This window comes from Protopterus annectens, chromosome 6.part0 (assembly GCF_019279795.1).
Source record: "Protopterus annectens isolate FY-2018-M chromosome 6.part0, PAN1.0, whole genome shotgun sequence".
In the NCBI taxonomy this organism is placed as follows: domain Eukaryota; kingdom Metazoa; phylum Chordata; order Ceratodontiformes; family Protopteridae; genus Protopterus; species Protopterus annectens.
The window spans coordinates 413,302,744-413,321,582 of record NC_056737.1 but is presented as its reverse complement, the minus strand read 5'-3'; the positions used below and the strand labels follow the sequence as shown (position 1 = coordinate 413,321,582).

The 18,839-nt window shown below is 37.9% G+C and overlaps 1 protein-coding gene across 1 annotated transcript in view; it reads right to left on the bottom strand.

Annotated features, from left to right (window-relative positions):
- Positions 1 to 18,839, bottom strand: part of RYR3 (ryanodine receptor 3) — a 3,250,282-nt gene that overhangs the window by 969,392 nt on the left and 2,262,051 nt on the right. The window contains exon 49 of the mRNA XM_044074157.1: positions 16,997 to 17,087. Coding sequence (XP_043930092.1) covers positions 16,997 to 17,087 — 91 coding nt within the window. The remainder of the gene's footprint in view (positions 1 to 16,996; positions 17,088 to 18,839) is intronic.

Below are 18,839 nucleotides of genomic sequence, written 5' to 3'. Positions count from 1 at the left end.
TTTTGACTAGGTGCATTCTATCAGTGAGCCAGTTGGCTACCCATCTGGTAATATACGGACTAATGCCTAGTTGAGAGAGTTTATTATGCCCGAGTGGGGAATAGTGTTGAAGGCTTTGGCCAGGTCAAGGTAATCAGTGTGCAGTGTCTTCCCCTCATCCATGGCTTTGGTGACTGTTTCAAAAAAGTCGACCAAATTTAACCGACATGACCTCCTCTTGATGAAGCCAAATTGTGTGGGATTGAGTGTTTGGAGGTTGCCAGTGTCCTTGTTTATGAGGTTCATGACAATCCTTTCCATGGCCTTTCAGATCAGGCTAGTTAGGCTTATGGGTCTATAATTTCCCGGATTAGTGGACGCTCCGTCTTTGTGTAAAGGGATGACAGTGGCTGTCCTGCACTCAGCTGGGACAAAACCAGTACTCAGGCTATGGTTGAATAGGGTGCCTAATGGTGCTGCAAGTTCCTGCCTGAGTTCATGTAGGATGCAGCCTGACAATTGTCAGCCCTGCCAAGTTTCAAACCCGGGATGCTGTCCTCTACAATCCCAGCAAAATCCCACTACACCTTTTCTGTAGCATATCACTTCTTTCAAGCCAGTGAAAAACATAGGTCTAGCTTATTTACCAAGCAGTTTTTCCTTCTAACATTCAGTCCTGTTAAACTCTTCACTAGCTTTAAAACTGCCACCCTGCCTCCTGCCAACTATAGGCCAAATGTACAGGTCAGACAGCTTATATTTGCAGATATATTTACAGATATGCGGCATATAAAACAACAAAAGAGAGTAAAGCTTTCATGCTTTGGTTTACCTAGACCTGGTTCATAAATTGACATGTGACTACTAATGGCTGCTATGACAAAAGCAAATAGAAAGTTGGCTCTGAACATATAGCATTATAACAGTTTGAGTTTTCTTGTTTTTTTGCCAATCCAAGGAGAGGTGATGCTGGTTGAGATCAGACTCCAACATCTTTCCTACCTACCTACTATTAGCTTGTCTCACATTTACATAGCTTTCAGTGTATCAGATGATGCTAGGGCTAGGATATTTCCTATCCTTTTAGAACACAGTTATCCAGCTCATTAAGAAACAACTCTCTCCCTCCTTCAGCCATGACGCATTCAGATATACATGAAGTTGCATCTATTTAAACATTCTACTTCCTAAAGCAACCATTCCCAACAACCCTAAAACATAAGGCCGTGTCAAAATAACCATCCTTCTAATATAACAAAATCCTCTTTAGATAAAGTCAAAGTACTGGGAGTCTAAACAAGAAACTGCACTCTGTGGAAGCACTCCTCACTTTGGAAGATGCTGACATCTGTGCAGTCACCGAAACATTGTTCAAAGGTGTGGAAAGCACCCTAGATGTGCAGGGCTACAATGCCTTCCACACATTCAGACCACAAATTGAGCATGAAAGAACCAAAGCAGGAGGTATATCCATCTTCATTAGGGATAAGTACACCTCGAGACAGGTAAAAAGTATGACTCTCTTGAGCTACTCCTTGTCCAATTAACTAAAGGCAAACACCCTACTGCATCGCAGCCAGCTATAGGTCTCTTACCATGAAACAGGTAAAACATACTACATACCTGGACTTACTGGAGTCATTTGCCATACAGCCCAACACCTTCTTGTGGGTGATTTTAATTATCCTACTGTCAACTGGGAAGCATACAAGACCACAAACTTGCTGGTTCAGAAGTTTTAGACTTTGTCAATGCAAATGCTCTGCAACAGCTAGTCAGCACACCCACAAGAGACTCAAATGTCCTGGACATAGTACTCAATAACATGGGAGGGTATTGCATCCCCCTCCTGTGCGATGTCTTCCCTGGTAAGATCAAACCATAAGACAGTCTCATAAGACCAGATACCCCTTCAAGCTCAAAAACGCTTAAGAATTTTTCAAAGACAAATCACCTCCTGCTAAGTCTGATGGTATAAGAAGTAAAAATGTGTAAGAAAAAACAGCTAACACAGCTATAGAAACAGTCCATTTATTGCAAAAACAAGAAGAAAAAGAGGTAAGCGCTTTCACAACATTACGGCGCTTCGTCAGACCATGATTTTCAAATATCACAAATGGATTTAAATACAAAAGTATTTAGTAAGTAATTAGTGGGCTAGAGCATGTGACTTTAAAACTAGCTTTAAAGGGACAGCCTCATTGAGACCTAAACCCTTATCAGCATGTAACTCTAAAATCCAATTCAGCTCAATGCATTCCATACAATTCTTAATATCACCACCCCTACAGTTAACACCATATAACCGTAGTACCAAAAATACAATAGTAGGGTCACTACCAGCTGTATGAACATGTTTAAAGAGTGTTCTTTAAATCACCTTTCCTAATATCACACATATGCTCTCTAATGTAGTCCCTGAGCACATGATTGGTCTTACCTACGTATAAACTTTTACACCATTTACATATAGATTACATAGACCAGATAAGCATTCTTGCAATCTGCATAAAAATTAAAATTGTTCACAAGTTTAGTTGATTGATGTATACAGACTGAATTACTACTAATATATTTACACATATTACAAGATCTACATGCAAAAGTACCATACCTGTCTGATCTAGGTAATTTTGTTCTACATGAATTATAACTGTCTTCTTTTAAGAGAACATCTGTTTTTAAAAACAAAAATGAAGAGTACCTCCCAAACGGGCCTTATATCTATCATCTGTCATTAAAATGGACCAGTTTCTCTTAATATTACAAACTAAATATATATCATTCAAATATGTTATATTAATTCTGAGACTAACAGAAGCAGTACCATTATTATAGACATTAGTACTGCCTCTAGTAGAGAAATATGGTCTAGCAGAATCATTTCTGTGCTTTAAGACTTCATTACGAGCATAGTTAATTTCTCTTTCAGTGTAGCCCCTATGCAAAAAAACCTATTTTAAGTCTTTAAATGCTTGCAACATTTTTTCATCATCATTAAGCCTGGCCAACCTAAAAAAACTGTCCTTTAAGAGCATTTATATGCACATATTGGGGTTGCATATTATTATGATACAGAATATTAACTTTCTTACATGGTTTCTTATATAGACATGTAGATAATCCAGCAGAAATCTTGTAAATGCATACATCCAAAAAATCTATACAATCAGAGTAATATGTCATGGTACACTTCAAAAATGAAGCACTACTATGTAAATGATCACTAAAATCAAACAATATATCAACCGGTCCAGTCCAAACAAAAAATATATCATCAATGAAATGGGCATAATATGGAATATATCTCCTAAGGAAATTTTCATCAGTAAATAAATATAGAGATTCCCAATAGACTAGGACCATGCTCACATTGCTATTGGCACACATGGTGCCCATAGCGACCCCAGCCTTCTGCAAAAACAATTTTTCACTGAATACAAATACAATATTATTTAAAATAATGTCTAGCTGCGAACATAACAAATGAATCTTATCAGTGTTATACTGTGAAAATTTAGACAGATAAAGTCTAACATATTCAATGCCCAGATCATTGGGAATCACAGTAAACAAAGAATTCATGTCCATAGTAACTAAAATAAAACCTCCTTCATGACATTCCTTCGACCAATCAAAAAATGTGAAAATAAAATGTTTAGTGTCTTTTAAAATAGTATCAACCTTGTTCAGCAATGGATGAAGCATATTCTTGACAAAAATAGATAATGGCTCAGTAGCCTAACCATGGCCAGACACTATCGGCCTCATTGGTGGGTCTTTTAAAGACTTGTGAATCTTAGGAAGGCCATATAAAATAGGAATGGTAGGATGTTCAACAATGACATATTCAAATAACTCCTAGTCTCTGCTACCAAATCCAATAATCTTGCTGGTGACTCCCTGTTTTCTAACTCCATTGGTAAACACTGGAACTTATTGCCCACTGAACTAACTTCTATTTTATCTCCTGTCCTCTTCAAACAAAAACTTAGACTCCACCTTACTAAACACTGGCTATGCCCCTGCCTTAACCCTGACTGAACCCATGTATTTTAGCTCATCCCACTACCCCTTGATCTCTGTGATCTTTGCTACCTTTCTACTTTTTCTCACTATTCTATCACTTACCTCTCCTTCATCCTTCTCATTCCTAATTATATTACTCAGTTTACTGAAGACTCCTAGAAATTTCTAATATAATCTATCCTACTTACTTAGCTGTCCTTAAACACCCTTTTCTCTTTCTTATAATGTTTGAATATTTTAAATAACGTATGCCTGTGTTCTGCTTTTCAAAGAGCCATAAGTACACTTTTGTACAACTGTTTATTTGTGCCTATTATAAGTTTGACTCTTTGTATAATATTGTTCGGATATAGAATACTTTGTATGCTGCTCTCTTTTGCATCTTATGTAATAGTTATTATGTCTTTGTGGAGCCTCTGCTGAAAATGGAAATATATCTTAACAAATGTAAAATAAAATAAATAAATAAATAATTAATAATGCCTTCCATTAATAAATCATGTAGAGAAAAAAAAACGTTATTAGTTAATGTATTCAGTTCATACCTAGCAAGCTCCTTATAAGTGGAGGCATCTGATAGCATATTATCCATACTTGATAAGTATCATTATAACTATCGCCCCTCCAGTAAATGCAGGATGAATCTATATGGTATGTAGTGAACTAAGCTCATACAATGCAGTATATTTGTCATATTATAAAACAACTTATTGTTTTTGTGGGATAAAGTTTTAAAAATATCATGTTCACAGGTCTTTAGAAAGGCCTCAACAAGTGCAACATTCATTGGAACAAATTGATTAGTTTTTTTTAAAAAGAGAAGATTGGTGAAAAACATTACCATACAGCATTCTCAAATAAATATTTCTAACAAAAAAGTCTTAAATCAGTCACTACATCAGTCACTGTACAGCCAGTTTCAGAAATAAAAGATAACCCCTTATTAGGAATGCTAACCTGTTGAGTGGTTAAAATAAGAGCAGAAATATTCACAACTAAGTTCTTTGAATCCTGTTCCATACTGAAAATCCTTGGTCTAACAGCCCTGCTGTCTGTAGCCTCTTCCGATTCTGGTGACCTCTGCTCACAGATTGTCTGCTCATAGACTGACCCCTCACATCTTGTCTACCTTCTTTCACTAACTCTGGGAGCAGAGGATGCAAAACAGGGGGTAATAAAGAAAAACATTTGCCCCATGCTCCAGAGGACTAGGTGATAACAAAGCATGGTCTGATGAAGCGTCTTAGTGGTGTGAAAGTGTTTACCTCTTTTTGTTCTTGGTTTTGCAATAAACACACTGTTTTTATAGTTGTGTTATCTGTTTTCTTCTTACATATTTTTGCTGCTTCTTCCAATTTAACCAGCTTTTACCCAGTGTATTCTGTTTATTTTGCTATCGTATAGGAAATTTCAAAGCCCCCTCAAATGCAGATAAGATGGATTCCTATGCAGAGGTGTTCACCAAAGCCCTGAATAGCCACTTAAGCAGTTGTATAGAATCGGCTGTACTTGACTTGAATTAAAACCAGGTCTTACCAGAAAAACAAGTCACCGTGGTGGACCCCTAGTATAAGGCTATACAACAAGAGAAAGGCACTCATTTTCAAGAACAAGAGGGAACTGGCTCAGCAGAGCAATAAACCCCTCTCTAGCTTAAACAAACAAATTAGAGATCTTGTCAAGTTCTCCAAAGCTAATTATGAAGCAAACATAGCCTTCCAAGCTAAAGATAATCACAAGGCATTCTTTAACTATGCCCAAAATGTAAAAGGGAATACCTAGCTATACACTGGATTGGTTGCGAATGGCACCACCCATACGCAACTGGAGGTAAAAGCCAACCTGCTAGCTGACAAATTTGGAGCAAACTTTGCTCCTCTGTCTCCTTCAGTAATCCACCAAAGTAAACCTACTACTATACCTCTCAACCTCTAAGAGCAAGAAATCCGGACAAAGTCATAAATAAAATTGGGACAAAGACCCAGAAGTAGGACAATTTTTAAATATTGCTTTTACAAACGTAGAAAGTTGACAGAATAACAAGTTTTACATTAAGATGAATTTTCTGAAGGGTATGACGTCTGAAACTGAAATGTCTGTTATTACTTTCCAACTTACATCTTCAGTTATTTGCCACTAATTTGTCAGAAAACCACAATTTTATGAAAAATGGACTAAAAATATGAGACAAAAATCTGTAAATTCTGAGAAAATCTGTACAGTTGAGAGGTATGCCTACCACCATTCCTCAGCCTATTATCTCAAGACAGCAGGTCATCTCAGCGTTCTCCAAGGCCAAAAACATGGCATCAGTGGGACCAGACAGCATCCCAGGTTGCCTTTTAAACAACTTAAAACATGACCTAGCAGACCACCTGAATCCCTTTTTAACCACAGCCTGTGAACTGGCTATGTTCCAGTGGAATGAAGGACAGCAACAGTAATCCCTCTGCACAAAGGAGGACCATCAACCAACCCTGGGAATTATAGTCCCATAAGCTTGACTAGCCTCATGTGCAAGGCCATGGAAAGAATCATTATGGACCTTATTAACAAGGACATAGGTAATCTCTAAACTCTGAACCCATTCCAGTTCAGATTCATTAAAGGTAGATCATGCCTGTTAAACATGGTTGACTTCTTCGAGAAAGTCACCAAGGCTCTGGACAAGGGAAAGACAGTGCATACAACCTATCTTGACTCAGCCAAGGCATTTGACACAGTCCCCCACTCAAGAAACTCTACCAATTGGGAATTAACCCCTACATTACCAGATGGGTAGCCAACTGGCTCAGCTACAGGACATATACTGTCAAAGAGGCTGACTTCACCTCTAGCAAAAGACGAGTCACTACTGGTATACCACACGGTTCTGTGCTGTGGCCCTTACTGTTTGGAATTTATTTCTCAAAAGTCCAGGCAGACTTGGACGGCCTGTGACTGATTAAGTTTGCTGACCATTGCAAATTGGGAGCAATTACTGATTCCTCTAATGATGTTAATATATTGAAGACAGGGTTAACGTAGACAAATGACTGGTGCCAAAGCCACAGATTAAAGCTAAATGCAAACAAATGCATTATTATTCCCTTTAGGAAAGCTGACATCTCTGCTAATTACATTATAGACAACACCCCCCTAAGTATAGACCCAGTGACATGTGATCTGGTTACTCATGCTGATAGCAACCTGAACTTTGACCACCATGTATACACAGTAGTACAGAAATCCTTCTGTATGGCACATCTTATAAATAAAGGCATCACATCTAGATCTAAGGATGTTATAATTCCATTATACCTATCCCTCATTAGAGAAGCAAATGAGTACAATATTTTAAAGGACAATGGATCTGCCATTGCTCAAACCCTCCATGATACACTAGCAAACCAACTCCCCCTGTTACAATTGTATATCTCCACTTCTATCCTTTACTAAATGGTCTAAATTTTCTAAATTGTTTATGATTTGTATCCTGCATTACCTGTAAAAATGTTATTTGAACTAAGTATTTTTGTTGCTATATATTTATTTGACATGTACCATTACTTCCTGTACTACTGCATAAAATAATAATTTTAACTGTACAGACTGGAGCTTTTCTCCCCGGGCCCGGGCCTCTGCTGAAAAAGGGCTTCGGCTCAGTCAGACATTCCCGGTTAACAAATGTAAAATAAAAAAATAAATACAATAAACAATCCTCTCTTTTGCATGTACCTCACCAGACACCTGTAACAATTGGAGAGAAAACAGATGTTTCTCACCAAGATATTACACGGTACACAAAATAAATCTTACGCAGAAAGACTGAAAGCCCTGTCACTGTATTCTGTCTCTTACAGGTTATTAAGGGATGACCTGTGCCTGGCTTACAGGGCAGTCTGTGTTCTGGCCCTGATGGAGATGCTACACATTTGTAAATCAAATCCTATGTGGACAGGTTCAGATCACTATCACTCTATTCAGTGTCATACAGATTGCTCAGGGGTGATCTGTGTCTCACCTACAAGGCAATCTCAGACCCTGCCCTACTAGAGATGCTCCATATCAGTAAGTCTAACTCCTCACGTATTACCTGCTTGAAAAGCCAGAATCTTATATGCGACATCAACAAAACCTGCTGGAGAGATAGGTTTGTCTCCCAGAGGCTGTCCTGTCTCAGGAATAGACTTGCCATACATGTCAAACAGAGCACCTCACTGACCCTCTTCAAGCGCAACCCTGAAGAGTGGATGAGAAACCACAAATTTGTCACAGGGGTTCCATCTGTGTCTCTCATTGACAGGGGTGACAGGTGCTGACTGAGGTTTCTTTCTGGGGATAAACTCTTGGCTAGGCTTGTAAGGGCCCCAGGGCCATTAGCCTATTAACCTCCTATGATCCTATGATCCAATGCAGGAGAGTCCTTGCTCTAGGGATATTAACCTATCCTCTAATATGAACAGGTCATGCTGGAGAGATAGATACATTTCCCAGAGACTGCCACTTCTCTGGAACAAGCTTCCAGTTCATGTGAGAAGGAGCCCCTCCATGACCCACTTCAAACACAACCTAGATCAATGGATGGGTGACCACAGAGTCACTCCTTGGGTGGCTCCCATGTGCTTCCTGGACAGATGAAGTTGGTATTAACTACCATAGGCATTTACCTCTATGAACTTCACTCACCTAACCACCGACAACTTGGGGAACTCAGGATAAATATGGCTAGGTTTGTATGGGCTCTAGGGCTGTTAGCCTAGTAACCTCCTATGAACCCATGTAAAACACAGTACTCTACTTTTTAGTAGTCATGAAATAACGTTTGGAATGTGAGTTCAAAAGCTACAAAGTATTAAGCAGGACAGTTTAGCTCTGTCTTCATAGTATGGTTTGCCTTTGTTGGAAAAAAATGTTGACAAATGTCATAATGTCCCCCCCTTCTCTATCACGCACACACACACGTACACACACACAGACACACACACACACACACACACACACACACACACACACACACACACACACACACACACACGCAGTGGTTTTAGAGAGTTTCAAAGAGGTTATAAGTTTATGGTCAGACTAAACTAGGGATGAAGACAATAAGCATCAGGTCAGTATAAAGATACAAAGTGGGACAATTTTCATTCCTGAACTAATTCATTGTCACAGGACAGACAGAGTCTACAAACTGATTGGAACAGGGAACCAGTCAATTAGAGGACATATGACATTTACACCTAGGAGGAATTTGAAGGATTGCCATTTCAACTATTACATGCCTTTGGGATGTGAAAAGAAACAGAGAGGATATGAGACAACACAATGAAGGCACCACAATGAAGATTCCCACCTTTGTGAATCTATACTACTTGCCACTGTAGATCAAAGATGTAGCCACATGCTAATGATTGATAAGGATTTGGTTAGGGTGCCCTAAAGTCTATATAGGAAACTGGTATTTATGCATGATTACATGGTAATGTAATATGTACTTCAACAGTCTCATTTATCTTCTTGTTCCAAGAAAGTACACATTTAAATATCAAGTATAAATCCCATCAATATTCTCAGATCACTTTCTTTTAGGCAGAGTCTGGCTAATGGGCATCCCGCTGTAGCAGATATCTTTGTAGCCATTTCCAACCCTAAACTGGACAATATTAAGGGTGGCTTTTCTCAATGCCAGAAGTCTTATCAACAAATTGCCTAATCATTAGGCCATCTTGCAACTTGAACATAGACTTGTTAGTGTAGTTACTAAGAGTTAGTTTCAATATAAAGATATTGTTCCTTACATATGTAGATTTTGCAGTTACCATGCCTTCAGGCCTGATGGAAACTGCGGTTGTGTTTCCTTGTTTGTCAACACATCCTCTAGACAGAGTCTCTGATACTTACACACTGAACTCATGGAATTCCACCTTTCCTGAACAAGACAAATTACCAGCTTATAGACTGCTACAGGACACTCTCCATGCTACCTGATGACTGCATGAGATTCTTAAATGAACTTTAGCAACAACCTATTACCAAAATGTCTTAATAATCAGAGATTTCAACTACCACTCAATACACTGTAGCACCTATACATCCAAAATAGAGTATGTCCAAAGATTTTAAGACTTAATGAATAATTATTATTTGAAAAACATAACTAGCAAAGCCATTACAAGACATAATACGGCTCTTATGTGTATTTTATGCAACATGTTCTGCCTTTTTTGCTCAAGTCATGACTGAAAGGGACTTGGGCACCCAGGTTGATAGCAACCTGACTTTTGACCACCATGTTGCCTCCATTGTACGGAAGGCTTTCTACATAGCCCACCTCATAAGTAAGGGTATTTTATCCAGGAACAAGCAGATCATAACATACCTGTACTCCTCCCTTATCAGACCCATTATTGACTACAATGGCCCCTTTGGCATGCACCTTGCCAAGCACATGCAGCAACTGGAGAGACCACAGAGGTTCCTGACCAGGAAAATCATGGGTCTCAAACACCTGTCCTATAGCCCTGTCCCAATACTCAGTCTCATACAGACTGCTCACAGGTGACCTGTGTCTGGCATACAAGGCTATCTCAGACCCAGCCTTAATAGAGTTGCTGCATATCCGGAAGTCAAACTCCTCTCGTGCAACCCATATGCAAGGCTTCAACCTAGTCTGTGTCATTAATAGAATTTGTCGTCGGGATAGATTTCTGTCCCAAAGACTCCCCCATCTATGGAATAGACTCCCTCTCCATGTCAAGTTTAGTACCTCTCTAGTCCTCTTTAAGAGGAACCTGGGCGACTGGATGGGAAAGAGAAAATACACCCATGGGAACCCATTTGTGTCCCTGCTGGACAGGGGAAATAGGTGCTGACTTAGTGGGAACATGGGCAAAAGTCTTGGCTAGGCCTATAACGGCCTCTGGGCCAATAGCCTAGTATCATCCTATGAACCTATGGACAAGCCCACTTACTCAATTTACAAAGATGAAATTGTTCTCACATAAAAAGATATGCATAAACAGAAATAAGCACATTCAAAAAATGTTTATTAACAAACCCTAGAGGAAACAGTGAACTTTCATACTTCTAGGTATTAGCTACCATTTCATTTGCATACAGCAGATTTCATGGGGATTCAGTTCGGACGTGCAAAAACCCATAAAAGATCCAATCTGCTTCAAAAACTAGTACTGAAAAAGCTGTCCTGCTTAAGAAGCATATGTGATATGGAAGCAATGCTACCAAAAAAGGAAAAGAAAAAAGAATGAAAAATAAGACTCGAAAAGTAACAATGAAATAGCAGTTTAATGTCAGGTGGTGGAGAGATGGAATAAACTTCCTGCATTTGGTAAAATGGAATCAGCATTTTTAAAAAGTACTGTATAAAGTGATGGAGAAATATAAGTACTTTCAGTAGCGAGGCACACAATTGGAGCAAATGTTTTTATATAGGTTAGAAATTAATGAACAAATGAATGGAACTCCTGACAGATTCCACAATTAGTTTTTCAATTTGAAATGGTAGTGTTCCCACTTGACAGATTATTTGTATCATAGCTGGAGTGCATGGTATTCTTAATTCTCTAAAAGGGAATACAGCTCTCCCTAGAATTCAGAAGAAAGGTCACCACTTGTGGCAATCGCCTACAGAAGATAGGTCAATTACAGTGACAGTTAGAAAAGGCAATTCAGAGACAGTTGTAGCTGTAATGAGAAAAAAATCAGTATTGGCTTATTAGTATGTCTCAGAATCGTACATTAGCCATCCATAGTGCTGTCAGATCTGACGGCAATAGTCTTTACCCTAGCACCCCCACACTCACACACACACACACACACACACACACACACACACACACACACACACACACACACACACACACACACACACACACACACACACAAACACACACACACACACACTCCCAGACATTCCCACTCACACACACACTCCCAGACATTCCCACTCAGACACACATATGTACCCACAAGCAAATAAGCCATGCCTCCATAGTCTCAGAAACACTCATCCATTCACCCACTCTCAATATCCAATATACACATGTACACACACACACACACACACACACACACACACACACACACACACACACACACACACACACACACACACACACACACACACACACACACACACACACACACACACACACACACACTTGATTTCCTACATAACCCTCTAATGTGACCACCATTGCAGACACACATGCACTTAGCTGAACAGTGAGTCCTCCCATAGGAGTGAATAGATAACTGCTGTCTTTTCAAGGCATTCACTTATCTTCCAACAAAGAAATTTTACACAAGTGAAAATCAGAATAAAAACGCCAAAGGTACCAAATAGTCTACTAAGTAATCCAAGGCACCCAGGACACGTAGCCAGCCACTGATAAACCAAATTCACAAATGTATTCAGCCAAAATAAGACAAAACATAAATGCTGTCTATGAATAATATGTTTTTGTTTCAACCTTCATCAGGTTTTACACAAGCTTTCATTTCTGGGGGAGAGCACATGGCTAATTAGCATTAGTGCTCCCCAAGATTACCTCCTTATCATACAGCTGTAACCAAAAGACCATCATCTCTGCTCCTATCTGCTGAGTCCCTCAGCTAGGGTGAAGCCTGTTAAGGTTTGCCTCACACAATAAGCCTTTCTAAATGCTGGCCTCATCTACAATGTCTTCAGGTGCTTATGATAAGAATATTGTAAAATTATCCTGAAAAATTATTTCAGCTTTCTTGCTTGGGAAGTTACATGAAAGTTCTGACACATTTCACAATTAAATGCTTCAGCTGGTTTGGAAAGGTAGATTCCCCATCTGTCAAGTTATTAATTTTATCACAACTGAAACAATAATATTCTTGTATCCCTGAAAAAGGAAGAAAGCTGCATCTACAACAGAAAAGGCAAAATACAATGGCCTAAGATATTTGTGCCAAAAATACCAATGAATTTTTCCAGAAAAATTATTTATGCTTTACAATGACAAGTTCAGGTATGTACCCGAACTGCCTGCATGCCATAAAGCATATATTACCATGCATATTATCAGTCATGGTTGTGAAGTTAGATGCATGGTTGCATATCTTGACACGACAGGTTTGTTCCAGCTGGCCATGCCATTCCCTGAGAACCAGGAAATGGTTCTATTGTTTTTTTTAAACAAATATAAAAGTCTTATTTCTTTTGATATTGTTTGCTTAAAAAATTCCTATGCAACCCAGAGAAACAAATCTTCTGTGGCCTTATACAGTTGTATAAGAAAAAACTTTTTTTGTCTATACTTGATGCTGCATTGTCCAAGACTGTTAAGTCTCTCTTCACAGTTTAATTGATCCATACCTAAAATAATTCTAGTACATTTTCTTTGATTTGTTTTGAGTTTACTTCTTTGCATTATTCATTGGGGAAACAAAAGAATGCCTTTAAATTCAATTTTATCTAGCTAGACCTACAAAGAAAGTTCTCACAAAAACATAAATTCTACATTTATAAATCTTTCTAGAAACAATGATTTTTACAGTCTTTCTCACTCTTACCACTTCATTTACTTGCTCAGAGAAGTTTTACATTTAAATCAACGCATATGCCCAAATCATTTCACTTAAAACACCCAGTCTATTTTATTGCTACCAGTGTTGTATGCAGAATCCATTTCTCCATGACCAAAGCTCATTATGTTAGTCTTACTGAGGTTTGTGGTCACATAAATCTCACTTAGCCATTCATATAAATTGTATAGTGATGCCTCAAGTGTTTTACAATAGTTTTTAATTTAATAGCTATTTACTAACCACATTTAAGACTATCTATGTGTGGGCAGTAAAAAACACTTGATAGAATATTCATGTCAGACAATTAAAAGCATAATGGCTCTATATGAGAGTGATGGGGCACTCTACTATTATAACCCTTATACTCCTCTAAAAAAGGACATGCACTCAACCAACCACTTTTTATCATGAAGCAAAGAAATTATCAAATTTAGTGACGGTATAGAGAGTCTGATTTTCCAAAGCTTACAGATCAATTTTGCATGACTGATTTTGTTAAATTCAAAAGAAAAGTCAATAAAAATTCCATCTGTGTATTTCTATCCAAATGCTCTAGTCACATTGTTATAAACAATTGTTATAAGTTGCTATAGACCTTTCTTTATATATGCATGCTGATATATATTTACCATGCTAATAATCACCACACAAATTACTTGCAAAATAAAAATTAGATTGTAAGGCTCCATGTATAAAGAACTCCACAAAATAATAGTTTTTCTTTACTGGATTGAACTAAGCGCTTCTGTCCCTTACACTTGGTATTTCCTCAAATTCTGTCAACTTGTGAAATTTTAAGAAAGTTGTGACAGTTATATATTTATTTATTTATTTATTTTTTTATTTTCATTTGTTAACTAGAGCATTAGTCACAGTGGACCACTTTTAGACCATACCTTTGAGAAAGAAAACAAAAGCAAAGAATTAATAACACGATCAGTTGCATATACAATAGGAAATGCATAAAAATAAAAAAAATACTAAAAAAAGATACATCAGTAGGTTCCATTACACCTGCACACTCTACCATCCATAATCCCCCCATTCATACCAGTCACAAGGCATGTCAGGCAATGGTCATTCACCACAGACACACAGACACACACACACACACACACACACACACACACACACACACACACACACACACGCGCGTGCACACACACGCACACACACGCATACTACCGCTAACAATAAACACCTACATGTACATGTAAACAAATGGACATGCTCTTGCACACTCTCCCTTACACACATACTCTATTACATACCTGGATTAAGTGAAGCTGCTCTTCCTCCCCTGTGCAGACACCTCCTCAAAGAAATACATAGCTACATACTGCTAACTGCTTGCAAACAGTTACCCATTTTCTGCACTGCTTTTGAAAGTAATTTGCTTAGTATATAGTCTGTTACTTTGCTATCATGTGAATTTATTAAGTAAGCAACACACTGGGCTGCTTATGGCTTCATTAGCATAAAGCCCACCTTTACAGCATCTCATTTACATGCAGCACTACAGGGTTTATTGCTCAGTAGTGTTACTGGGTGGCAAGTTGTCTATGGATCGGGAGAAGCTTTCCTAGTATAGAAGACACCTTGTGTGGCTTTGCATGACACGCAGCTTGCTGTCTCATTTGACTTGTTTTACTAAGCTACAGCAAATTTAATGAAAGTCAGCTTGCAAACACTATGTGATTTTTTTTAAATTAATTAATTATTTTTTTTTTTTTTAATTTTATTTCACTCCAGTTCTCCTCATAACCATTAAGCCATCTTTTTGGATGTGCCATTTATTCCTGTTGTCTCTCAATTGTGTAAAATGCTAGAAGGAAGAGTAAGTACCTGGGATTGTAAAAGTCATCCAGCAGAAGACTAGAAGATTTGTGCATTGCTCCTTGCTCCTACAGACCTCCTCTGTTGACTGACAAAGGTATAATGCCCTATATGCTGTGCCCAGTGCATGCTAGGCTGAATTCAGTGTTGGTGCTTTTTTTCTGCAACTTACAGAGCTATGCTACAGAGCAGGACAGCTTCACTCCGAAGTCCCTGTGTGAATGAGGTCCACTTGCAGCAGCAGCAGGACACAGGCAGTACCCTTTCCACAGCACCAGCTACTCATGCCCATTTCTCCCTAGATGGCTTTGCTGGCACCCACAGTACTTATCAAAACCAGAACTGTCAAGTCTTTATGCCAATATACCATTGAGCCAATTAAATATGCAGCTTGGGCATATCTTTGCATATGATTTTGAAGTTGTGGGACTACGACAGTGCTGACACATTGTGTAACTTACCCCATGTTGATTAACTACTTCTTTTTTTTTTTAGTGTTTAATGAAACTCCATGATTAGCAAGTACCTCTTCCCCAAGGGAACTTATTCCATGGTTTTGGACTCATTCATCTTCCAAACTTTTCCAAACTGCTATTTATTTAGTTTTTCATGTGGAATGCACCTTCTCCCTCCCACAGTTGTCTGCTTTGAATTATTTTTTAAAACACTAGCATCTAATGATAACAAATCACCATCACTGTAAATGTCAATCTGCTTCTTGCTATTTCTATATAACAAGGCTCCCATACAATCATTTCAGACTAAGATCTGAAATAAATGAAACATTCATTCATTTTCTGAATTCCCAGACAGAGCACCAGAAAATTGGAGGATGTGAATGTAGGCTCACTCACTCACATAAACAGAAGTCTACAAATAATTTGAAGAAATGCTAATTTACCTAGAGCTAACCTTTGGTGTGTGGGAGGAACTCACATCATTCATTGAAAACTCCATGTAAACACACTCAGGGCTCACAGACATTATATAGGTGGTACCCCAGCCAAGAACCAAACTAGATAATCATGTAAAATGAAACAGTCCTTTAAAAAGCTAATCAGTGACAGTAACAACATAAAGACACCTCCATGGTCATAATAAAACCTATAGTACATGTACACATATCTGGAAAAAAATAAATTTAGAAACTTATTAAAGCAAATAAGTGAAAAAAATAAAAGCAAAGTCATCAGATATGTATTACCGATGATTATTTTAGGTGTCATATGTGTGTGACTATATTTGTCAGCTGTGATTACAAGGTAAGAATCATACAGAAAGGATGGAGCTTTGGAAAAACTGGTTAAGATACTTCCTCTTGCAAGCTTAAAACTGCCTGTTGAGTGTTTAAAGAACTTCACAGATAGGAGAGTAATGTCTATGTGGTTTCACTCATTAGAAATCTGATAATCATAATGTCAGAATAATGCACACTTTGCTGTATGCCAAACATCCTTTTAGAAGATGATAAAATACTTTCTAAGCTCCTAGACTCTGGATTCTGTTTTTTACTTCAGATACCTTTTCATCAAGTTACTGTAGCAACAGAAGATACATTTTGTTAAAGTATAAATAGGACATGGCACCATACCTTGAGTGGCATTTTACAGTATTCTGTAAGCAGAGGAACATCAAAAACAAGGCGACGTAGCAGTTGCTGTAACATGGCAGGTCGCAAGTAACTGCAATACAACACAAAGCCATGCATTTAAATACCCAATAGCATTTCAAAAGTTTTAAAAAGTATGATGGCATTACATATAGTGATCTTCAGGCTGTCATCATAAAAATATTAAAAATCACTGCATTACATTACTAATAACGTCCTGCATTTATTTTCATAAAATAAACCACAAACTGTTGCAAAAAACTGTGCACAGTAATCTATACATCAAAGTACACTCTCTACACTTACGCACATTTTATTTATTTATTTATTTTATTTTACATTTGTTGACCGGGCTAGTCCAGCTGGATCAATGTCCATTTTCAGTGGAGGCCCGGGGAGAAAAGCTCCATTGGTTAAAACAAGATTAGAGAATACAAATACACATAAAAATAAAGCATTAAGCATAAAGGATAAGAAGATTTTAGTATAGGTAATACACATCTAAGAGTAAAAAATATCCAAAACAAGAAAATATTCAAGTAAATGGTTAACGACTTTCAATACGAAATTTGATAGTATCTAGTCATACAGTGTATCAATACATTGTTTGAAAAAATGGTAGACAATATAACATTTTTTTTTTTTTTAATACAACATATATGAGATCAGTAATATCTACAAAGATATTATGTCAGAGGAAGTCAGTCAGGATATCATATCAGAGAAGGAAAAACTGTGGTAGAGGAAATGAAGAAGGTAGGTTAGTCAGGGTTGGTACAAGAGCAAAGCCAGAATTTTTGCAGTTGTTTCTTAAAGAGTGGAAGAGTGGCCAAATAGGACATATTTGATGGAAGGTTGTTCCATATTTTGCCAACTGAGTTGGAAAAAAGGCAATTACCTGCAGAATTAATAGTTTTGGTACTATTAACTAGTAGTTTGTCCGAAGAACGTACTTGTTTCAGGTTGTTATAGGGAGTCAAGAGATTACTGAGAACTGGTGTTTTAGATGGTTGATATAGAATTTTGTGAGCTATTAAGAGTTGTTGATAAATGAGCTTGTTAGGAAGTTCAAGCCAGTCTAGTTGTTTTAAGTTTAGACAGTGGTGAGTTCTAAACTGAGATCCTGTGGCAAATCGAGCAATATTATGGTAAGATGTAGTAAGTTTCTTAAGGTTACTTTTAGAGAGATTAGTGAAAATAGGGAAAGCATATAGAAGGGTAGAGATAAGGTATGATTGGGCTAAGGTGGTCCGGGCTTCAGGTGTAAGGAAGAGTTTGATTCTGTACAGGGATCCAATCTTTTTATTAACTGCTTTTACTGTGTTGTTGATGTGACAATCATAGTTAAGATTATTGTCAATAGTAACACCTAGAAGTTTTGTTGAAGAATCAGGAGAAATTTGAGTGTTGTCAGTGGAAGTAATAGAGAAGTTTATAGAAGTAGATTTACGGGTAGGTGAAAATAGTAACAATTTGGTTTTCTTAGGGTTAAGGAGTAGACAGCAGTCAGAGAACCACTGTTCAACAGTTGAAAAGGCTTTTTGTGTAAGAGACTGGAGTTCTGTTTGAGAGGAAGCAGTGCAAATTATAGTGGAATCATCTGCATATTGTATGCAGGTAGTGTTAGGGATAGCTGATTGGAGGTCGTTAATAAAAATAGAAAATAGAAGTGGGCCTAGGATACACCCTTGAGGTACTCCTAAAGAGATAGGAAGGAGAGCAGATAGCGAATTTTTCCAGAGTACTGCCTGGTGACGGTTTTCTAGATAAGAAGTAAACCAGGTTAGGGAAGAGGGATCCAGTGCAAGAGATTTTAGTGTGTGCA